This window comes from Hyperoodon ampullatus (genome assembly GCF_949752795.1).
Source record: "Hyperoodon ampullatus genome assembly, chromosome: 19".
Lineage (NCBI taxonomy): Eukaryota > Metazoa > Chordata > Mammalia > Artiodactyla > Ziphiidae > Hyperoodon > Hyperoodon ampullatus.
In genome coordinates, this window is record NC_136932.1 from 43,705,981 (window position 1) to 43,730,817 (window position 24,837).

Consider the following 24,837-nt stretch of genomic DNA (forward strand, 5'->3'; position numbering starts at 1 on the left):
GTCCCAGGAGAATCAGGGTACCTCCTCCGTGGAGCAGAATCCCAGACAAAGGAAAGGGGCTGTGAGCAGTGCTTGAGCTGCTTCTGGTAAACCCTGGGCCTGCAGCTCTCACAGCATCAGGAGGGGGATAAAGGCACGTGTGCAACCACCAAGACCAAACACAGGAAACCACCAAAGTCAGACCAAAAAAGAAAAAAGGAATCAGTGACATGGAAGAAAAGTTTTAAGATTTTTTGGAATGGAGGGAAAAATGAAAAGAACTTGAAAATGACTTGGTAGAAGATGATAAATACACAAGGCAGAGAATGGAAATGCACTCTTCAAATTACAAGTGCTCCCAAGAAGAGACCAGACTAGTTCAGGAACAAAGCAATAAACAAAAACATAATTGAAAAGCTTTTCTGAATGGAAGATCCAGATATGTTTGTCCTAGACAAAAATCAGTGAAAATGACCTAGGCATATCCAGATAAAATTATTAACTTCCAGATATAGGCATAAATAATACTACCAGGTTATTTAAAAGGGAATAAAAGCATACGCCTGGCTTCAGACTCCTCCCCCGCGTCTCTGTTCTTGCCTTCAAAACTACTTTATGGGGCTTCCCTGGTGGCGCAGTGGTTGAGAGTCCGCCTGCCGATGCAGGGGACACGGGTTCGTGTCCCGGTCCGGGAAGATCCCACATGCCTCAGAGAGGCTTGGCCCGTGAGCCATGGCCGCTGAGCCTGCGTGTCCGGAGCCTGTGCTCCGCAATGGAAGAGGCCACAACAGTGAGAGGCCCGTGTATCGCAAAAACAAACAAACAAACAAAAACTACTTTATGCTGAGCATCAGATCTTGTCAGCCTGCCTTCTCCTGTTCTCAGTTTTGACTTCACGGGCTACATCTGCTTGTTGCCTACACTGCATCCTGGAAACTGTCTCTGGTTCACAAGGTCCTTCCCTGGGGTTCTGCAGGTGTGCCTGATGTGCTATTTAACCAGTCCACTGAGGGATGTCTCATTCCCTTTTCTTTCTTTCTTTATTTTTTTTTTAGATTTCTTTTTTTTGATGTGGATCATTTTTAAAGTCTTTTATTGAATTTGTTACAACATTGCTTCTGTTTTATGTTTTGGTTTTTTGGCCATGAGGCATGTGGGATTGAACCTGCACCCCCTGCACTGGAAGGTGAAGTCTTAACCACTGGACTGCCAGGGAAGTCCCTTATTCCCTTTTCTGTGTCTTTAAATCTTGAACTTATATCAGAGTTTATTAATTTGCCGACAAGGAAACCAGGAAAGTGACCAAAGAACGTGCCCATCCACAGAGGGAATAGAAATGAGGTGGGACAGGGAGCTGGGAGGCCGAACACTTACATAAGCAGCTGGTTTAATTAGGTAAAGACTGTAGTTTCGTGTGGTCCCAAAAAACATCATATTCATGGCAGTCAGTACAGTGGATATCAGGGGCCAGGGACTCCAAGCTGTTGGGAGTGCCAACCAGGGATCAAAAATAAAAAGCAATGAATAAGAAGCAAATGATAAGGAAACATCTGTCTCCGTTAATGGGAATGACAAGGTTTACTGCTCTAAAAAATTACTGAAGTATCATTTGATTGAGTTTGTGAATTCCTTAATAACGTTTTTCATTTTTAGAAATGAAAATGGTTCATTTGGTTCTTTTCCAAATTTGCTCATTCTTTTCTCAAATGTCCTGTTTGTTCAGTTTGGCTTCTATTGCTTCTCTTATCTCTTTTACTTAATTTAAAAACTTATTTGGACTTTCCTGGAAGTCCAGTGGTTAGGACTCCGTGCTTCCACTGCAGGGGGCACGGGCTCGATCCCTGGTCAGGGAGCTAAGATCCCACATGCTGTGCAGTGAGGCCAAAAAAAAAAAAAAACTTATTTATATTTCTTTCACAGTTTCACTATTATCTCTAGTTCCCTGGGCACTGATTCTCCTAGTCGTTACATTTGCCTACTCTCCCTCATGGTGGTTCTTTTTACGTGTGGTCGGTTAGACAACAGAAGCCAAACTCACAGAATTTTGAGTGGGAAAGATTATGATCAATTGCATTATCAGTCAAGTCACTGTGTTTTTTGTATAAAGGCAACAGCTATTACCAGATAGCAAAAGACTCAGAAAATACACTGTCCACATGTCATTATTTAAGATCACATAGCCAGCTAATTATAAGTCAAAAGCAATAACTCACGGGTCTATAGGTAAAGAGGGACTATAAACACTGATGTTTAGTTTTCCTTTCTAAGTATCCATTCTGAGGACATAATCTCAAATGTAGGCAAAGAGCTATGTACACAGATATATAAAGCAATTAGCAATGAGAAGAAAGGAAATAACTCAGATGGCTTAAATTAGCAGAATATCCATATGACAGAATGTTTACAAAGAGTTACTGATTACACTGAGAACTGCTTACGATAAAATGTTAATTTTAAAACAGAGGTTCAACAAATAAAGAAAAAAGACACAGAAAAAAGAGAGAAAGTAATTATGCCACAATGTTAACAGTGATTGTCTCTGGATGATAAGATCATGGATTTTGGGAGAGTGTATATTTCTTTATGCTTTCTATACATTGTGAATGTCAATGATCCATACTAATTTTATAATCAGAAAAGAGTAAAATGTATAAAATATTTTTAAAAAAATGAAAACTTCTAAGGGTAACAACAGTCAAGAACTTAAATATTTGGGGTAATATTAAATAAGAAAGATGAAATATCATGGTACTAACTCTGACATTATAGTCTATAATTTTTTTTTTTTGCGGTACGCGGGCGTCTCACTGTTGTGGCCTCTCCCGTTGCGGAGCACAGGCTCCGGACACGCAGGCTCAGCGGCCATGGCTCACGGGCCCAGCCATTCCACGGCACGTGGGATCTTCCCAGACCGGGGCACAAACCCGTGTCCCCTGCATCGGCAGGTGGACTCTCAACCACTGCGCCACCAGGGAAGCCCTATAGTCTATAATTTATACTCAACACAGTAGCCAGAGTATCCTTTAAAAACTGGGGGAGGATTCAGCTCATGCTTCTCCTCTACTTCAGACCTTCGAGGGCTCCCCATTTCACTCAGAGTAAAAGCCAAAGTCCTTCCAAGGATCTACAAGGACCAACATGATCTGACCCCCTGCCACGTCTCTGACCTCCTCTCCTGAACCCGACTTTGCTCCAGTCACACTGTTCTCCTTGCCGTTCCTCAAACCTACTAAGGACACACCTGCCTCAGGGCCTTTGCACTTGCAGTGCCCTTTACTTGGAATGCTTTCTGTCCACACAGCCACATAGTGTGCTCCACACCTCAGCTCAAATGACATTTTATCAGTGAGCCCTTTCCTGACCCCTGTATAAAATAGCAGCTACCCCTATGTTCCCATCACCCCGTTCCCTTTACCAAGTACTTTTTCACCATCTGTGACATGGCAGAACTTACTTTATTGCATTTGTGGTCTCCATCTCCCATGAGAAGAGTTCTTTTGCCTGGTGCATAGAAGATGCCCAATAAATAAGCATTGAATGCCTGAACAAATAAATGCGTGAGATTGTAAGCTCCTCAAAGGCAGAGGGGCTGAAGCTGACACCACTGCATCACTGAAGTGCACAAAACAGGCAGCAATGCCAACCTGATGGTCCCAGGGACATGTAACCAACATTCGACTCACTCCAGAAAAAAATACTTATAATCACAGCCAAAGATGACAGCAGAGAAGAGTCAAATGGAAAAAGAAGATAAGCGTGTTTGGGCACAGAAATATGAGAGTTTCCACCAGAAAAGGCAAGATCTTCCATCAGGACATGGTTTTTGCTGCACGACCGAACTCCACATTTTTATCACAGACTCAGAACCAGCTCTATGTGGCACTTAAAATGACATTTCAAATGCTCTTTCTATTTAGCTATCTCTTTGTTGCGATTAGATATTTTTCTACGGGAAAAAAAAGGCATTAGGAAACCAATTTCCCTGGCACTCTCCCACCCCAAAAGCAGGCAGGAAAATGCAGCGCTTGGGTATGGTATCCACAGGCACCCAGACAGACACATACTTTCAGGGCCCGTCCACACCTCCTAAACGTCCAGTCTGCCTGGTCCTGCAGAGAGGGAATACAGCATCCTTGATCTTGCTCAGTTTTATCAGCCTCTAGAAATTCAAGGACAAACTGATAGCACAGTGCACTGCCTCATATTCTTTACTCTAGGAAAGATAAGAAAATTCATCCTAAGCTATTTCAGACTTTTCTGGGCATCAGAGCGCTCGGAGATTAGGACAGGCTGCTGGTGGACGCTGCCTGTGGTAGTTCAGGACTATTAATGAGGGTAACTCATGGTGGGGCTGGACGGGGGCAGCTGACCCCCACCCAAGCCCTCCACTAAATTATTACGTTTGCTACATTTGTCTTTCCTCTCATCCCCCTCCTTTTCCTTGACAATTCCTTCATCTCTGTCCTCCCCACAGCTCGGCTGCATCTTGTCATCCTGCTCAGGAATCTCCTACAAGATAGTACTTTAGGGAATTTTCCTCTCTCGTGGATGCCTGCATCTTAAAAGGGACCCCTTGAAGCCCAGAAGGACCTCAAGTTCAGAGGGGGAATTTCCAGCTGGGTCAGAGAGGTAGGCTTCTAATATTGATGGAGTGCCTATTCTAGGCTGGACACTTTGTCTACTGTAAGGATGTTGCTGAATTTTCACAGTATCTCCATGAAATATGTATTATCGTCTCCATTTCAGGAGGAGAAATCAGGGACCTCTGGGCAAGACAGACTGGAGTGTTAGTTCATGCTCGGAGGCCCTGCCTACTAACTTCCCTGTTCCAAAGACACGGCAGTGATCCATGAAAAAATTCCAGCAAGGAAGCTCAACTGTGCTCAGAAGTAAAATATATATCTCGATGGATCAGAAGGTCCAAATATTTACTGTTTTGAGGGGCTGAAGGCACAGCCTGCTGACTCAGAACCCAGAAGCAGTTGGACGGAGTTGGAAGATTGGTTTTCCAAGGGTACAGGGACTAAAAGTCTCCCATGGGGGGTGGGGGACCAGTCCCTGAAATGGGGGCTGGTGAAAAAGCACTTTCCATCTGAGGGAGGAAGCTGAGAAAAGCAGAGGTACCACCTCCCCACCCTCCTGAGACTAAAGCTTATCTGTGAATGTGAATAGTGATAGAAGCTGGAAGAAGCACACACGTAGCCAGGGTCTGGCCAGACTGCCTATGGCTTTGACGATTGGCTCCAGGAATAATCCCATTATCGCTGTGAACATGCAGCTCATCACTAACCCAAGACAGCTGGCCCTGCGCCGGGGGACCTAGGACCTGGGTGGAGGCAACTTGAAATCACTCGGCAAAGGAGAGCTGGGTGGAGGTGATGAGCAAGGAGAGAAAGAGAGAGAGACGGACTCCCACGCAAGATGAGCAGACAAACCCCAATTCCAAAACACCCGAGGAAAGCTGTCGCTGAGAGAGACAACCAACAAAGAGTCGCAAAGATTTAGTGAGCTGGAAAGCAGTATTGAAGAATTTACCCAGAAAGTATCTCAGAAAGGTAAAGAAGAAAAATGAGAAAGCACAGTTGAGAGCTGTGGAGAATGGATGGAGAGGCTCAGAACTGTATCCCACAGGGTTTCCAGGAGAGGAGACTTGGAAGGGCAGGGCAGCAATATTCAAGGATATCATGGCTGAGGATTTTCCCTAACTAAAGACATTTTATGGATCCTCAGATGAAAGGCACATATTAATCACCAAGCAGACAAGTAAAAAAAAATAAATGCACATCTAGAAAACCTGGGGCATCTTCCCTCTACCCGACTCCTTCTGTTCCTGAGATCCCTGGCCCACGACCTTCCCCAGGAGCTGCCTGACAAGGTCCTCCACTGTTTTAGCCCCACTCCTGATCCTGACACAGTAAAGAAAGCCCTGGGTTTGGGGTTGGGAGACGTAGGTTCGAGCCCCCCATCTGATACTGCCTCAGAGCCCTTGCTGAGCCTTGATTTCTTCCCTTCAAATGGGATCAGAAGTAGAATGATAGAAATTTAGAACCAGAAGGGACTTTGGGGGTGGCGTCATCACAGCAGACCACGGCTAGACCACGGCTAGACCACGGCTAGACCATGGTCAGACCCACTACCTAGCTTGGTGCCCACAAGATACTAAACCTCCTGCGTCTCCATTTCCCCATCATTAAAAGGGGATGATAACCGCACTGGCCTGTGGGGGTGCATAAGGATGAAATGAATTCATTCGGGTAAAGAACTTAGCACGGTGCCGCGCACAGAGTAAACCTTCAAACCGGGGCAGCCATTTCTGTTAATGATAATAATAGGCACCCATGAAATGCCACCTGCGACCTATACTCAGTGTGGGGGGCTCCCCACTGAAACCACGGACCCCAGGCAGAGCAGAACCAGGGCCCACTGCCCCCCCTGCACTGGGGAACGGGCAAGCCAGCTGGCTGCCCTCCCCACCCTCGTCCCGGGCTGCCCCTGGTAGGCCCTCCTTGGCCTTCTGAGAAGCCCCTCTCCGTGACCAGCCATGAACTTCCCTGAAATCGTGCACACCCCGGTCCCGCCCAGGCACCCCCCAGGCCCCCCCAGACCCCACTGCCCCGGGTACCCTACCTCTCTCTGTTCACTGCAGATCTTACACAGCCACAGGGGCCGCTTCTGGCCGGGGGAGGCCTCGATCCCGCATTTGGTGCAGACTTTCTACAAGAGAGAGGACACGGGAACGTAAACACTCAGCCCCTTCCTCCTCAGCTGAGGGGCTGGGAAAACTATAACCAAGGAGCCCTTTGGCACCTTCTGAGGGGATGGCTTTTGCTTCAGGCCCCAAGGGGAGATAACCCAAAGGATACAGATCATCTAAAACCCGTAGCCGGCTTTGGGGCACAATAGGTGTGCCCATCCAAGGATCTCCAAGAGCATGGAATAGTGAAAGGAAGGGAAGACCAGGAACAAATAAAAAAAAAAAAAAGAAAAACAACAAAAAAGAACATGGAGCAAAGAAAACAGACATTTGTATATAACCATGCAAAAAATTCACTTGTGTGCATGACAAGGTAAGACCATGATATGGTGAGAAATACCAGTGACCGCTTGGGCACTTCCTTCATGCCAAGGCCCTGCATTTAACGATCCCAGGACCCCTATTATATAAGAATTAGGCCCATTTTACAGGCAGTAGTTTGAGAATTGCTCAAGTTCACGCAGCGACTAAGTAACAGACTCAGGTCTGCCTCTAGAGCTGCTATATAACTGCCCCTGGACACGTAAGCAGCCAGAACCTAGTCTCTGCAGCGTTTCTCCTACAGAGTTGCTGAAGATCATATAACTTCTCGGTGCATATTTTGCTTCCCCGAGATGCACAGCCACAAGCCCTGATGGGAAAAGCACCAGGAGGCAGCGGGGCACTTGGCGGGGCTGAGGCCGCTTCTGGGCTAATCCAGGCAGAGTCTGGTTCAGGGACGGCGTGCCCTCCTCAGAGAACAGTCACACCAGCTAATCAATCCATCTTTCTGCCGCTGCGTGGAGGCTGCCCGGTCCCTGCGGGGCTTGGGGCTCTCTCCTTCTCTCTCCTGTTGAGGGAAGGCTACATCTGCGGCTTGGCCTTTTCTGCAGGCTGCCAACTGAGCAAGGAGCACACCTCTCCACGGAGAGGGAAATGTCACCAACTTGGCTTTTCAGAGCATGTTGTCGCCGCCTGATTGGGCAGCGGAGCCACAGGAGGTGAGGAACCAGCTCGTGGCACAAGGGAAGCTATGATACATTCGTGGGGGGTATGCATTCGCTTCCATCAGACCCGCAGGTACAAGAAATGTCACTTTTCTTTTATTTCTCCAAATAAATCGTAATCTGCTCCAAGCTCCTGTCCCTCTGGGTTAGCAGGAAAGTCCATCCCAGTCTGTTTGGGCCTGGCTCTCGCGAAGGTCCCAGGCTTGGGGTCTTTGGTGGCACAGTACGTCTGGGAAGGGTCCCCTGGGTGCTGCCGGAGTGCTCACTGCTGTGCTGCTCTCTCTCTGAGCTCCCACGGTCCCTTGGAGGGGGAAGGGGCCTGGCCACTTCTGTGTCAGGCCTGGGTTTGGGATCTGTGCCAGGCTGGGGTGCCGCCTCTCTGGGGGCCAGCGGCCTGTCCCCCTGGAGCCCCAAGCCACCAGTCTGGAGACTCCCTTCCCCACTAGAGCTGCCTCTTGCTACCCCTTCCAATGCTCACCCCAACCCTTCTACCTCTGGGACAGGGGCCCCCATAAGCCCATAAGATGGGCCTCAAGAAACACACATGGGGGGGCTTCCCTGGTGGTGCAGTGGTTAAGAATCTGCCTGCCAATGCAAGGGACACAGGTTCGAGCCTTGGCCCGGGAAGATCCCACATGCTGCGGAGCAATTAAGCCCCTGCACCACTACTACTGAGCCTGTGCTCTAGAGCCCGCGAGCCACAACTACTGAGCCCACGTGCTACAACTACTGAAGCCTGCACGCCTAGAGCCTGTGCTCTGCAACAAGAGAAGCCACGACAATGAGAAGCCTGTGTACTGCAACGAAGAGTAGGCCCCGCTCACCGCAACTAGAGAAAGCCCGTGCACAGCAACGAAGACCCAACACAGCCAAAAAAAATAATAATAATAATAAATAAATAAATTTATTTTTTTAAAAAAAGGAAACACGCACGGGCCCCTCCTTCCTGGGGTAAAGAGAAGAAGGAGGCGCTGAAGCCAGTTGGCTGTTTTTCCCGCTTGTTCCCATGATCCCGTATAGATGGTACACATGGGAAAATTAGTGGAGCCATCTCAGAGAGGTGAGATTTTCCTCTTGTGTTTTCTACATGCTTGTACGGTTCAATGACAGCTCGTCCTCCAAGTGCGCAGTGTGCCTTAACCCCCTCCCAAGGTTGCTGAATCAGACAATGCTGCTGGGAATCGGGAGAGAAGACCAGTTCCTCCCATTATGGAGCACCAGGCCCTGCCACCCTGGCAACAGAGTGTGAAGGGTGTCATGATGTCCATCATACAGGTGAAGAAAATGAGGCTCAGAGATGTTGAAGGCTGCCCGCAGTCCCACAGTTAGGCAGCGACAATCAGGATTTGGGAAGCTCCCCTCTTCTGGACCTTAGGAGAGCTGAGCACCCACGAGGAGCACAGCCCTGTGTTGGGAGGGTGTGGCCCGGTGAGGCACCCAACGCTCAGTCCCAGGCCGGCCTGCCTGCCAGGCCAAAGGGCATGTCTGGCTGCCTTGAAGGAGTGACACTTAAGCAGGGTTTGAAGGATGGGCGTGCACGTGCCCTCGATAAATAGCATCTGATTGATTGACTGATCATCTATGCTGTTGGGCGGCAGGGAAAGCTAGGAGAGAGTGCTTGAAAGCTGTGTCCTGTCTTCTACCCAGAGAACACAGCACACGGAACCACCTGACCTGGGGGCAGGAGCCGTGTGGACCAGTCGCCTTCCAGAGGCAGGGTCAAAGGCTGTTGGGTCAGCTCCCAGTCCTGGTGGGGGAGGGATGGAGGGCATGTCCCAAATGTTCTCTCCTCCCCTTGTCCTGTGGGGTTCTGGAGGGAGTTGGGGGTGACATGTCAGGGAATACCCTCCCTGGCCCACGGGCAGCCCTGTTTTCAGGCTACCAGCCATCACTAGTGGAACCCCCAGTCGGTCCCAGCCATCTCTTGGTCCGTCTTTAGAAGCTCCAGCGTCTCCAGCCGGGGAACCCGGGCCAGCAAAAAGATAACACGCCCCAGTTCAAATAATACATAACTGCTGTTCTATTAAATCTCGACCAAGAAGAGAATAACGAGCCTTTTCCCCTTATGGGCTTGGTCTTTGTTCCAGGTTCCAATAAAGAAAATTAAGCAGGTGGTATTTTAAAAAGCCAGTGAGAGAGAGTGTGAGTCGGCCACAACATCAACTCAGTGTAAAGGGAACACTTCACAGTCGTGTCAAGGACAGCCGGGCCTGGGGGTGGCCACCAGCTTCCCTGCCAAGTGGGTTTCCATTGAGCGGAATTGCCCCGGGTGAGTGAGCGCTGGCTTCCCAGGCTTGGCTCTCTCATGCTTCCTGCAGCCTCAAACTGTGTCTGAGCGTTAAACAAACCAAGTCTAGCTTCTGGGCCTGACTCAGACGCTCCATGCATTTCTTTATGCAAATGTACATCCCATCCCAGAACACGCATGGGGAAAGGGGTGGCTCAGGGTGTAGCCCACGGGACACAGGCTTTGGGGCAGGGGACCACAGCGTCTGCCATTTAGATGCAACCTTGGACTTGTTACTAAGCTTCTCTGAGCTTCATTTTCTTGTCCTGAAGACGGTGGTAACAGGCAGGCTCATGTCACAGTTAGGAGGGTCAAGGGAGATGATTGACAAAAGTGCTCAGCACAGTTCACGGCAAGGAGCAGGCAGCAACCACAGTCTTGCACAGCTGCCTCAGTGAAGGATGCCACACGCATCAGTCATACAAGCCAAAACCCCAGAATCATCCTTGATCCCCACTCTCCCTCCTGCCCATCCAAATAATCCATCTCCAAGAACTCTAAGTCTCACTAGAACTGTCCACTCTCCTCCAACACCCTCCCTATCCATATTGCCATCTCCGGGGCCTGCACCATGGCCCCACCCCACTTTGGCCAGCCTCCAGCTGGTTCCCAGCATGGAAGCCAGCGTGATCTTTTCAAGATGCAAATCTAATCACATCCTGTCTACCGTCCTTGCCAGCTTAAGAGCCTCCAGAGACTTCCTGTTGCCCTCTGGATGAAGACCACACCCTTTCACATGATGCATGATGACTGCTCAGGGTAGACCTACCTCCTTGTGACCTCAGCTTGCACCCCTCTCCCCTACTCTACTGCCTTGTTCTCCATCTCAAGCCCCAGCCGTGTTGGCCTGACTTCAGTCCCTGGTCCTCCATCTTCTTTTCCTGCCACTGGACCTTGGCATGTGCTGCTCTCTCTGTCTGGGATGTATTTGACCACACGCTCTCCTTATTAGCCTATGCATTCTTTAGACCTCAGCAAAAGCAAAAGCACCGCTTCTTCAAGGAAGCCTTCCCTGCCTTCTTACCTGGTTGGAGCTTCCCTAACAGGCTCTTGCCTCTTCTCCTCCACTGAGACTTACCCTCATTTGTGTGGCTGTGTAACTATGGTCACTTCCCCTACTAGGCTGTCAACAACCAGAGGGCAGAGGCCGTGTCTGTTTCTGTTCACATTCCTGTTTCTGGTATCTGGCATGATGAATTTTTGTGGAATAAACGAATACACAAATGAGAGCTACTTTTAACATTACACATGAGAAGGCAAGATGTGGCCCCTCCTGGAATGTGCCAACCTGCTGGGGGGGAGAGACGCACAGAAACAGGAAACACTCACTGGGCAGCAGGGGGCAGGGGGTGCCCCGTCCACACTGAGTGATGCTGATTGGTCAGGTGACGGGAGACCAGACAAGGAAGAGCCTCCTCTGGGGTGGGGTGTCAGGGGTGGTGGGACTGCTGCCCGGTGGGCCTCACTCTCAGCGGGCGGGGCATGAATCCAGGCCGGGCTGGCCACAGAGGAAATGACACTGAGGGTCCTTTGCTAAGGGTGGGGGCAGAGATGTGTGCCCCGCCCTCCACGTGACCACTCCTGCCTGCGTCCCCAGGGGGGCATCCTGCAGGCTGCCTGTGTGTTCAGACTCTTTCCAAGGTCTGTGGGGTGCCCTCCTGAGCATCCTCATACCCTAGGCCACTTCGGTCACCCCAAGACTCCCTGGAACCCCGCCTCCCCACCCAACATCATCACCTTCACCTTCCCACACTGTAGGGCAGAGTCAGAGGCACGACAAGGTCTGGGAGACCACAGAGCTCGGGCACCTCACTCCCAGGCCGGGCTTCCCGTCCTCACCGTGAGCCCCCGACTCATTCCACGCGGAGCCCTCACGCTCCATGGAGGAGTCCCCAGGCTGCCGCCGACTAGAAGGGAGCAGGTGCGGTGCCCACGTGGGGGTGGGAATGAAACTGCTCGCACCCCTCCAGAGCACTTAGTACCCGGGAATCAGCCACGCCCTCCATGACAGGCCCTGAAGGCTTCGCTGCATCATCCATCACACAGAAAGCGGTGTTCCCGACACTCAGCCAACCAAAGAGACGAAATTGTGCTTAAATGTTCCATACACGGAGGCCAGAAAAACGTATGCTGTGCTGCAGAAATGAATAATGGAGATGGTTAATTTGCAAATATTTGGTGCTTCAATTCAACAAACGTTTGCTCAATACTGGATGGAAGGTGCTGTTCTAGGAATGAGGAGGATGAACAAGGCACGGCCCTTTGTCCTCAAAGAGGGTTCCATCGAGCGGAGGACTTGATGAACAAGCAAAACTCATCTGGAAAAGGACTTGCCCAAGAGCTTCAAGACTGAAACTGGAAAAGGACTTGCCCAAGAGCTTCAAGACTGAAACTGGAAAAGGACTTGCCCAAGAGTTTCAAGTTTCACCGACTGAAGTTCGTCAGTGAGATGGTCTCTCCTTAGGAACCAGGCAGCAATGATGCTCATGGAGTGTTGCCCCCAACCCTCACCCCAGGAAAGCAGGGTAAAGAAATGGCTGCGTCCAGACAATCACAGCACAGGCACGAACAACGTGAAGAAATCAGCCCACGAGTGTGCATTCCATGCCACCCAGTGTGTTCCCCAGGCTAGAACTCAAATCTTCAGCAAGGAAAAAAATCTGATTGTGTTTTGGAGAAAGGTACTCGGCAATAAAAATGCCGACGTAAACAGACAGAATGAAAACAATCACGACGGAACTGTGTATTTACTGACATGGAGCAATGTTCACAATAAATTAAGTTAAAAAAGCATGTTATAAACAGTAAGCCTAGTGTGATTCTCTACCATATAAATATGTATGTGTGCCTATATCCATTTAGAAGTAGATATATGCACAGAAAAATATCTGGAAGGAGAGCAGCCAAAACATAAACTGAATTGTGCTAAGTCGAAATCTATTTTAAATGGGTAAGCAGAATTCCTATTTAAAGGAAGGCTATGCTAAATGTTTTGGGAAATCACTTGCCCCGACTTCATTTTTTCTTTTTTTTTCCGACTTCATTTTTTGACCCTATCTGGATTTTTGTGGGTCAGGATGGATTAAAGAAGCTGAAGGCATAGGCACAAACAGGAGGGAGACTGGACTTGCTGGTTGAGTGTGGCTCAAATGTAGATAGTCAGCCTTGCCTCCACCCCCCTCCACCTCCGCAGGTGGTGTCCACGGGTCACTGACCCCTCTGATCGCAGGATCAGTCCTACTCAACCCCAAGACATCAGTCAAGCTTGGACGTGCATCACCAGCCCTGGAGGGCCAGGAGGGCAGGGGCTAGACATGGCCTCCTTGTTATAGACAGACTCAGTATCTGGAACCCAGGTTCTGCTGCCAAATGACTTTCAGTACGTTAGATATTGATGTACATATTAAAAATATTAATATACTTTAGATACTGATGTACATATTATAAATATTTATATACTTTCTCGAGCCCTGGTGCTACACCAGGCATCAAGGTAGGTGCTTTATGTAGAATCTCACTTAATTTTCATAATCACCCTAAGAAGTGGGTATTACGGTCCCTATTTTATCAACTCAGGATCTGAGGCTTGAGGCTAAGTAACCTGACCACGAGGAGCTGGGATGTGAACCTTGCGCTGTTTGAGCTCCAGGTTTCTGCTCAGACAAGAGACTCATCCAAGCCTTCCTTCTCCACCGGCGGCTCAAGTGAAGGCAGGGCTGGCTCCCTGGGCCCCGGCTCCCCTTCCAGAACACCAGACTCGGTCAAGCTTCAAGTGGGAGAGGCCACAGCCAGCGCCCTCCTCTGTTCATTAGGACACAGTCTGGGGGCCAGCAGGGCTGAGGGCATGCTGACCTGAGCCCTGACCACTGCAAATACTGAGTCACCCAAAGACGCACGGCCTTAAGAATGCCAGCCACCTGCTGCTTGGCCTGAGACAGAAGCCAGGAGACGCCCGGAGAAGAATTTCAGAAGGAAGACAAGTCTCTCTGTGCTTCCAACACTGGTGCCATGCCAGGGAAACGCCAGCGTTCCTGTGTCCCAGCTGCGGGTCGCAGGTGTACCTACCCCATGCAGGGCCACTCTTCACCTTGGTCTCTGGAAGGCTGCACCGCCTCCTTTGAGTGAGCCCTCCCCAGCTCCCCACCAGATGAGCCACTGATGCTATGTGGGGACCACCTGCAGACCCCAGTCCTGGGCAGCCCCCAGCCACCTCTCCCAGCTGAAAGGCAGCACTGCAGATTTCAGGACTAGCTTCCAAAGCACTGCCTTCCATCTCCTGCCACTCGCTACCGTCAGCCCCGCATCCTGAGCAGAGAGGAGGGTTCAAAAGGCAATGGAAGGAGCTCGAGATGAACATTCATAAGCGCATAGTAAAAAGGTATGCCTAGGGCTTCCCTGGTGGTGCAGTGGTTGAGAGTCCGCCTGCCGATGCAGGGGACACGGGTTCGTGCCCCGGTCTGGGACGATCCCACGTGCCATGGAGCGGCTGGGCCCGTGAGCCATGGCCACTGAGCCTGCACATCCGGAGCCTGTGCTCCGCAACGGGAGAGGCCACAGCAGTGAGAGGCCCGCGTACCGCAAAAAAAAAAAAAAAAAAACAACGGAGACTCCATGCTCGGTTTTTGCCTCTTTCCCAGGCAAACGTGGGAAGCAAAGATTTGAGCTGTCTCGACCGGCCCTGGGGACACGCATGGTGGGTGACAGGAGGGCCAGTGGATGCACTATGGCTGCAGATGAGAGTCTGGGCAAAGGAGCGGAGACGGGTTATTCAGTATGAAGCGGAGAGGGAGGTTTTAAAGACCAGCGAATCTAATAACGTACGATCAAAAGGGGGACCACATGAGACACAGCCCTGGGTCTCGAGGAATCCATTCATTCCTTCAGCAAGCGTCTGTGCGGGGCACGGTGGGTACTCAGCCCCTCGGGGTGAAGAGACATACAAACACTGGGCTGCGCAGATGGAGCACTGACTCCTGGTGAGACTGAAGTGCGACAAGGCAGAAACACTTGGTGGAAGGGAATTATGCACAAATCATGGAAGGGATGAGGGCTGAGGGGATGGCCGGGGGAGCCAGTGCGTCTCAGGCGAGGGCCAGTGTCGAACCCCGAGGCTGGGGTGTGCCCCTCTGAGGGGGTGCCAGACCCTCCAGGGCCGAGGACAGGGCACTTGTAGCGGGAAAAGCACATTCAACAGTACGCTCACTTTTTTCAAATATAAAATATTATTTTGAAATTTCAAATAGCATTAAAAAAGGTGGAAGGTTTCTACATTTGTCTAAAGGGAGTCTGGGTTTTGAAAGGCTAAACGAAACTGCTCTGCAGTCCCGGTGGGACGAAGGACAGCTGGGGACTCCACACTTCTCCCTCCCAACCTCTAAGGGGACCTTGGGTCTCACGGGGCCTTGTGTGGGGACAGGCGATAGCACTGACTCTCCCCAGGGGTGAATGAGGGTAGAAATCAATGGGCGTCACACATAGAAAGAAAACTTATGGTTGCGGAAGGGGAAGGGGGTGGGAAGGGATAAATTAGGAGTTAGAGGTTAACAGACATACATTACTATGTATAAAACAGGTAAACAACAAGGACCTACTGTATAGCACAGAGAACTCTACTTAATATCTTGTAATAACCTATAACAGAAAAGAATCTGAAAATGAATATATCTATATATGTTATATGCATATATGTGTATATATAACTGAATCACTTTGCTGTACACCTGAAACTAACACAACATTGTAAATCAACTATACTCTAAAATAAAATTAAAATTAAAAAAAAAACCAAGGACCTACTGTATAGCACAGGAAACTATATTTGATGTCTTATAATAACCTAAATGGAAAAGAATCTGAAAAAGAATATATCTATGTATATATATAGCTGAATCACTTTGTTGTACACCTGAAACACTGTAAATAAACTATACTTCAATTAAAAAAAAAAGTAATCAGTGAATGGTTCTATAAGGGGTTCTCGGGCACAACCCTCCTAAAGTCTCCCAGGCCTGGAGTGCACCCTAGAGCCCCCCGTCCCTGGGCCAACCTGCCGAGCGGGAAGACTCTGGGGTAGATGGAGTCCAGTGCACGCGAGGGCTCCCTGACCCACACTGAGCTTTCCTGAAGCTCTGAACATGGCCGGCTCCTCCCGGCTTGAGTCCTGCGGGTCCTTCGGGGACTATTCCTGGAGCCCTCACTAGCTCCTTCTAGCCCTAAGGGAAGAAACCCCTCGCTCCTGGAACTGACGGGGCCTGGGCCATGGTTGAGCTCATCAAGTCCTCTGGCCTCTCAGCCGCGGGTCCATGTGGCTCCATCCAAATCCCTGGCCCAGCGGTCTCCGGGGACCACCCCGTCACACGGCGGCCTGCAGCTCTCCCACCCCACTCTGGCCGGGAGGGAGTCAGGGCAGAGGAGGGCCCAGGTGGTGGAGGAAGCGGGCTCGCATCCTCTTGCTCCCTGCCAGGTGGTTACTTAGAGTTACAACTCATAATAATGAAAACAGTCACCATTTACTGAGCACTTACTCCATGCCTGGCACCCAGCTCAGTGCTCCACACACGTCATCACATTTAATCTCGTTTATGTTCACAGCAGCCCTGTGAGGGGGTTTTTATGATCCGAATGCCTTGGATGAGGAAGGCAGCCTCGTCCTCAGAGATCTTGGGTGGCTTGGCTAAGTTCGTGTCACCAGGAGGTGGCAGAGCCAGGATGGGGACCCAGGCTCATCATAAAAAGCAAGAGCTTATGTAATACGTACTGAGGTGCTGGGCACGGCAGGAACGCTTCACACAGATTACTCAGATGACGGCCCTGGGGCAGACAGCCCAGGTAACTTGTCCGGGGCCACCCAAGGAGAGTAAGTGGAGGGCCGGACTGGGGTCCCACTCCCCATCTTGCCTCTCACTCATGCCCACTATGACCTCCACCCTAGTGGAGAAGGATGCCGATGGGGCCAGGAAACGGATGTCCTGAGAGAGAGGAAGTGGATGGGGCTCTCCAGTGGACAGTGGTGGTCTGAAGACACATGGCCAAGACAGACACTGGCCATCCTGGGAACATGAACTCAGGGAATTAAAGGCCCCAGACACAGCCAGCTCCAGCCTCCTCCAGCCAGGCCATGGTTGCATAACCAACCTCTGTGGGCTGGGGCCTCCCACAGATAATCTCTCACCCAGAGGCATGCCTGCCACCTGGTAGCCACCTGGTAGCCACCTGGCCCAGGCTCTGTTACAAGAGCACAGCCAAGGGAGAGGCTGGATCATTTTGGTTTTCTGTCCTCACAACCAGCATCCTAAAAACACCCTGCCCCTATCTGCAGCCTCCCAGCTAAGGCTACAAGTGAGCCTGGCTCCTCTGGGGCTGCCGCAAAGCCATAACTTGGACAGAGGGCCAGGCAAGGAGCCCCTGGCCAGGTGTGCTGAGCAGATCCTAGCTCCGAAATTCTATGGCTCTAGGGTGTGCGACCAGCCTGTGGGACGGATCCCCAAAGATACTGAAGTCACAGCCCTGCTTTTGGAACGCTTGAAATCTCCATGGGAAGGCCAGGTGGGGGTCTCCGGTGGACCTTCACCATCCCTCCCCCTAGGATTCGGTGGGCAGCAACTTTAGCTGCAGGTTGGGCCAATGACGTCAAGAGCATTCAGCAAACACTTCCTAAGGCCCTGCTGCTACCAGGCCCTGAACTAGGTGGAGAACACAGCGAGGCTCACGGGCTGAGGGCACAGAAACAAGAAGATGGATGCACACATATGTGAGAGCCTTCCTCCTCGGCCCCTGCCTAACTCTCCAGCCTCACCAAGCCCACCATGCCAGCCCCAAACGCCTCACTGCCTGTTCCCAACACTCTAGGTACTTCCCTGCCTCTATGCTTTCACCCAGGCTTTGCCTCCTGACTAGCGAACTCCTATGCATCCTTCAGGAACAACTCAAATGTCTCCTCCTCTGTGACTCCTTCCTTGATTTCCCCCCAGGGGAAGCACTAGTTACTCCCTCCTGTGCGCTCCCAATATGGGTCAACATCTCTAGAGGAGTGTTAATTGCATCATATTGAAATTGTCTATCCTGTGACTATGCTCCCTCTAGAAAAAGGACATTGTGGTTCTTGTTTAAATCCCCAAGTTTAGCAGGCATCTGGCATGTAGTTGGCTAGGAAGGAAGGGAGGGGCTGACTGACAAGCATCATGGACTGTGGGGTTCGGATTCTGCAGACATCTGGGGGCCGATGATGGTTTTTAAGGAGGGGAGGGGCACGATCAGATCTGAGTTTCAGAAAAAGCACCTTTGCTGAAAATACAGATTCAGTCACTCCCGGTCAATTTGTCCTCTGTATTCTTAACAGAGGCTCTTTTTCCAGAACATTCCCAGATGCCTATGGAATTCCAATCCTAGCTGGCTATGGAAGGTGAGGAAAAGGAAGGACTCTGGTTCATTCTAGAGGCTGCCAGCTGGCCAACAGGATGGACGGTGGTCATGTTAACAGAGTGGGGATGAGCAGCCAGCCAAATATTCGGCTTTGGACACATGGATACTTGCAGTGCGAGTGGACTCCTTGGAAGAGTTGTCTCGCCACAGGTGACACCCAGGTCCAGAGCTTGGGAGGAAGGCAGGGGACAGAGACGAGGGAAGGCCAGCACACGGCGTTGCCTGAAGCTTGGGAACACAAGGCAAGTGAGAGGCCGTGTAGATGGGTGAACTTTCGATATTGGTCTGAGCGCATCTACTGTCAGTTTCACCACCCTTAGAACAGGTGCTTCAGGAGGGGCCAAGGCTTGGCCTGACCCTGAGGTCACTCTGGAACCTGGACTGGTGCTTGGCACACTGTAGGTGCTCAATAAATGTTTGTTTAGGCTGAGGGAGATATGAGCTTTTGGGCTCTGATGGAGCTGGTGGAGGGGGAGGGCATAAGAAGGGGGAGGGGCCTCCGTGGGGGTGGGGCCAGGACCTGGGTGAGCAGAGGGGCCCCAGCGCAGAGTCAGAGGAGCGGGGCTGGATGCAGACAGTCGGCCAGACAACAAATTCAAGCTGCTGGGCCGAAGAGATCAGGGTGGGGAGTGGGGAGGGCTTGGGGAGACTAGAGAAGGCCAATCCGGGGTCCACAGGAAGCCAAGTTAGCGCAGATCCCCCCACCAGCCCAGTGTGGACATTCAGCTCCTCGGCAGCCTCACCTGTCCCAGGGTCAGCACCGTCTTCTCTGACTTTCCGGGGTTATCCTAACTCTCAAAAGGTCAGTTTATGTGAAAATACCCTCTCCCTTCTCTGTGCCCACTCCAGTGCCTGGATGCAGTAAACGCCCTCGAAGCCAGTAAGTACCTGTCACTGGAACTGATTTTTTTTTTTTTTGAAAAATACAGCGGACTTGACAAACACCCTAGGGCTTCTTAACACTCCAGGAGCAACTGCACTAATGATCAGCTAAGGACCCTGGTAATGTGCAGGAACAGAGCTCCAGGGAGCGCGGTGACAGGTCTAGGCCAGGTAGAGTCAGGTCTGACCCTCAGGCGTCGGAACTCCCAGCCCAGTATGCAGTTTATGCCGCTATGGTCAGCAGCTTGTGCTCAGGCCATGAATGGACTGAGGGCCCTGGATACCAAGCGGCGGCGGTTAGACTCTATTCTGGGCAGTAGAACAGAGTGGCAGTCGACTGCCACTGAGATTTCAGCCGGAGGGAACAAGCCACACTTGAGCAAGACAAAGAAGCAGAGGAGCAGAGAATGAGCTGGAAAGCAGATGATACTCCACTGCAGGCAGTCGGGAGCCGGGTGGGGAGGCCCCGCAGTGGCAGCCAGGTGCTCGGGCCTCACTCCCTGGAGGCCCCAGACTACACTCCTGTCTGCGCCTGGAAACTCAGCAAGGCAGATGTGGTTCTTGGGCAGAGGGGTCTCCGGAAGGCTTGGCAGATCATAACCCCTCTCAGCCTCAGTTGCTGCATCTGTAACCTCGGAGAGTCATCCCTCCTATGGAAGGCAGGATGACAAGGGTGAGGAAAGGATTTGGAAGGAGAGAGCTCAAAAGCCCCCTCTGGGGGCTTCCCTGGTGGCGCAGTGGTTGAGAGTCCGCCTGCCGATGCAGGGGACACGGGTTTGTGCCCCGGTCCGGGAAGATCCCACATGCCACGGAGCAGCTGGGCCCGTGAGCCATGGCCGCTGAGCCTGCACGTCCAGAGCCTGTGCTCCGCAACGGGAGAGGCCCGCGTACCGCAAAAAAAAAAAAAAAAGTCCCCTCTGAGAAAGGCCCGTCTCTTTCCCGGTTTGGAGGCCCAGGCTAAAGGGTGCCCTGGCGAGGAGCCGGCTCCCGCGCTCCCCTCCACTCCCTCTATCCACAAGAGCGGCATCCTGGTTTCCCCGCGGGGAAACAGAAGGACAGGCCAAATCCACCTCCAGTTAAGGTCAGTGAACAGCAAACAGCTGTGCGGGAAGCGACGCAGCAGGAAAAACAGGGGCAATTTGAGAGCGATGAAGAATCGCAGGGCCTGCGAACGGTGGCAGCTTGCGGGGCGCAGCTGGCGAGGTGAGGGCCACGTGGGTGGCGCTGGCCACAGCTTGGACTGGAAATGTCATTATCTGTTATTTACCGCAACAGAGGACAAGAGGCTGCACAAAATTACTGTTCCTGGTAACAGCCGCTAAACAGATTTGCCAACACGGCTTCCTGCTGCCGGCGGGCTTGCTACACTGACCAGATCCCGGGAGAAGAGCCCCTGAACGGTGTAGCGAGGGGCCCAAGGGGGTGCCGGACGGATGGATGTCTCAGTGGGGAAGCCCGGCTGGTGTCCCCAAACCCAACCCAAGCCCAAGTCTACAGACAGTCTGCCCACTCAGTGAGGGGCTGGCCTCACACTGACTGGTCCATGACACAACAACCACAAACACCCCACGTGTGTTCAGCTGCTGCTCAGCCACCTTAGGGGTGTGACAAACTCTGGGGGGTAGGGTCCTGCCTCAGGGGTGCTCAGGGTGCCACACCCCACTATGGATGGTGAGCCCTAGTGTTGGGGCTACCATTCCTTCCCCAGTGTTGCAGGCACTTAGCCAATGGCTTTTGCGCTCCATGGACAAGCTGGCACCAGACAACACCTTCCTTTGGGGGTCTCCTGCGTGCCTTCAGCTATCTTTACTTCCCAAAGGGCATGTGGGTAAAGTTCTGAACCAAGAGGTAGGAGGAACTGCAAGGCCCTGGCTGTGCCACCAGGAGCAAGTTATCCCTCTGGGCCTCAGTTTCTCCATCTGGAAAATGGGTATAATCACTGCCTTTTGCCTACTGACCTCCAGGGGGCTCTGAGGGACTTATGGCATCACAGGAACATCAGGGGCAGAGGGGGCTTTAAGAAGCACATGCCGACCCCCACCCTGGCTTCCTCCTGCTGAGAGGACACAGACTCAATCACAGCCTGAGCCAAAGCCAATTGGGAAGCAAACCTGCCGTGGCTTTAAAATAACAACAAACCGAGCTGTGTTCTGGAGATGCAGAGAAATGAGCTTTAGCTCACAGCTGCGGCTGCTGCTGCTCCCTGATCTGTGCAGGCCCCTGGGGAGCAGGTTCTGGGGTGGTGATCCTGCAAGAACTGGGCTGACCTGAGCTTCATGGGAGGAAACTGCTGGACAGCCCAGGAGACCCTCTCCTCCAACCCCTCCAACTGCTTCCTTTCACAGGGAGCCCACGAGCGGGAAGGGATTTTAACCCGAGGTCACAGGGGGAGCCCAGGGCAGAGCTCTGCTGCACTCCTGATGCCCGGTCCACACAGCGCAGGTGCAGGGGTGGCAGTCAGTATGCGTTTAGGCAACACGGGCCCCGCCCCCATCCCACTCCACCAGCTACGTCCATCCTCTGACATACACAGGGACCCGCGCCCTCAATGGGACTTCAGACACGGGTAGGACGTGTGTATCGGAGGAGAGTGCTGAGCAAAGGAAGGCAGCAGAAGCCAAAGTGCAGAGAGAGAGAGATGCAGCCCTGGGAGAGATGCAGACGAGGGGAGAGGCCAGGCCTAACAGGGAGCAGGATGGAGGGCGTCTGGTGCAAGAGAAGGTGGGCCCAGGCCCAGTGTCCCCACTCCAGTCCTGCCCCTGAAGGGTGTGTGAGCAGCCTGGAAAAGAAGGAGTTACAGGGAAGGGAAGGGTGGCTGATAACTAAGCAGGGGCCTGGCCCGGAGTGAGCTCTCCATCACTGGCAGCTTTTGTTATTTCTGACTCTTAACTGTCTTTGAAGTCCCCATCCTGGGTGTTCTTGCCTGAATTCAGGCCTTCGTTATTGCTAATTGGATAATTCAGCATCCGACAGGCTCTCTCCAACCCACTACACGTTCCCTCCTCCAAATCCACCTCTGGACTTAAACTTCCCAGAGACCCACCTGACAGCCATCATCTGCTTAGCACCCTTTGATGGCTCTGCTGCCAGATCCTCGCTTCACTCTCTCCGTCCCTCAGCCTGCCTCTCGCCATCACCCCCTCCTTCTCCCTCCCTCCCCGACATCCACCAGCTCTGCCAAACGCCCACCAGTCCCTGCACTTCCTCCTGAAATGCACCACCCCTGCTCCCTGGGTATCCACCCTTCCAGGCTCAGCTCAAAGTGAGCTCCACGCTGCAGCCTCCCGTACCTCTCGGGGGCCAGCCACCCCTGCCCCCCCACTCTGGGATCACTCCATGCCATCTGCATCTAAGCACTTGTCACACCGAGCTGCATTATCTGTCACCAGGTGAGTTCCTAGAGGGCAGGGCTTGGCTGGAAGGTGAGCTAAGTGGGCAGGGTCTCCAGATGGCCAATGACCATGGCGCTGGTCTCTCTCCAGGACACTCTGGGCCTTGCCACCGGGAGCCCAGCCTGGCTCTCAGCAGCTCCTCCGCTGCCTTTGTCCTGATGACCCTGAGTTGGAGGTCAGTGTCAGATCGGGCTATCAGAAGGGCTCTGAACTGCACAAAGTGGAAAGAAAGAAGCTACTTTGCGGGAGGAAAAGCCACGGCGCAGGCACCAGGGCAGCAAGAGAGAAGGGGGCCTTGACGCAGACGTTCTGTTCGTCAGACTCCTGATCGAGGCAGATGTTCCAAGATGCTGTGTGGGGTCTGGTCCAATCCTCCCATCCCGGCAACGGCAGCCAAGTCAATTCCTGCCAAGCAGTCAGAGAGGGCCCTCGGGGCAGACGAATTAAGTGACTTTTTCCGGGAATTTAGGAAACATCAGTAGCTGAATGAAAAATCCATCTTCGTAATGAGGCACAAACACACATCTCCTAACATCTGAATTAGGTCGAGGAGGAAAAAAGACATTGCAGGGCCAATGTGGAGGCAGCTCAGGTGAAACAGCTGTTGCTCAAGAAGCTTGCTGTTTTTGTGGCCGCACCTGAGGGACAGAGATGCTGAGCGCTGGGTCTGGAAAGGGAGCAGGGGGCAGGGAGCCAAGGATGACTTTCACCGCACCTCCCATTCGGGAGGGAGGCCCTGCAAAAACATGCCCCCCCAACCCTCGTGCACTGTTGGTGCGATTGTAAAATGGTGCACCTGCCGGGGAAAACCGTATGACGGGTCCTCCAAAAATTAAACAGAATTCCCCCATGATCCAGCAATTCCACTTCTGGGTATACACCCACAAGAACTGAAAGCAGAGTCTCAAAGAGATATTTGCACACCCATATTCACAGGAGCACAATTCACGAGAGCTAAAACGTGGAAGCAAACCAAGTGTCCATTGCCAGGTGAATGGATCAGCAAAACGTGTTACATACACAATATTATTATTCAGCCTTAAAAAGGAAGGACGTTCTCACACGTGCTACCACATGGATGGACCTTGAAGATATTATGCAAAGTGACAGAAGCCAGTCACAAAAAGACAGATACTGCCTGAATGCTTATATGAGGTACCCAGAGTAGTCAAACACATAGGGACAGAAAGAAGTGGGGTGCCAGGGCCTGGGGTGGGTGGGGATGGGGAGTTACCATTTAATGGGTATAGAACTTCAGTTCTGCAAGACAAAAAAGCTCTGGAGACGATGGTGGTGATGGCCGCACAATAGTGTGAAGGTACTTAACGCCCCTGAACTGTACACATAAAAATGATTTAAATGGTATATTTTATGTTTGTACATTTTCCCACAAATTAAAAAGTAAATAATTTTTTATCTTGCCTCTGATTTGGGGGAATCCAAATTAATCCAAGGAGCAGGGTGGGGCAGCTGCCAGCACACAGACCCAGCAAGGGCCAGGCTACGGAGATGTGAAGGGTCATGGGTGGGGCCTCCCCCTTCCCTTGCCTCCCTGGCCTCCTTTCTGGTCCTCACTTACGCTGTGATCTTTCCCACCCAGTGCCCCATCCACGCCGCTCCCCCTGCCTGGGATACTTTCTGCCAGATCTTGCGTTTCCTCATCACAGTCCCAGCTCAGACGTCACCTCTTCATAGAGGCCCGTGCTGCGCATCCGAAATAAAATAGCTGCCTTCCCACGTCCTCCCCACTGGCTGATCGAGTGCCCCCCACCTTCAGTTTTTATGTTTCTGCCTCCCACTTTCTGGAATTGTTGTATTTACTTGTTCTTGTCCATCTCGCCTTTCCAGCTCATAAACTCCATGGGGGTGGTGTGGTACAGCGGTAAGGGCAAGGATGCTCGGAACCGGACTGCCTGGGGTCAAATCCTGGCTCCACGACTGACTGGCTGAGTGATCTTGGGAAAAGTACTTAACCATTCTGAGCCTCAGTTTCCCCATATGTAAAGGGGGGATGATAAAGGTGCTGAGCCCACTGGGTTGACAGGAGGACTGCTGGGTTGACAGGAATGAGCTGACAAGTGAAAAGCCCTTAGAACAGAGTCTGGCACAGCACTGAGAAGAGGGAAGTAAGGGGTC

The 24,837-nt window shown here is 51.8% G+C and overlaps 1 protein-coding gene across 1 annotated transcript in view; it reads right to left on the reverse strand.

Moving 5' to 3' along the window:
- The window catches only part of RPH3AL (rabphilin 3A like (without C2 domains)), a gene marked incomplete at its 3' end in the record, with an annotated part of 169,511 nt that overhangs the window by 44,238 nt on the left and 100,436 nt on the right, over window positions 1–24,837 (reverse strand). Inside the window, 1 exon segment of the mRNA XM_079725576.1 lies at window positions 6,607–6,693. Coding sequence (XP_079581702.1) covers window positions 6,607–6,693 — 87 coding nt within the window.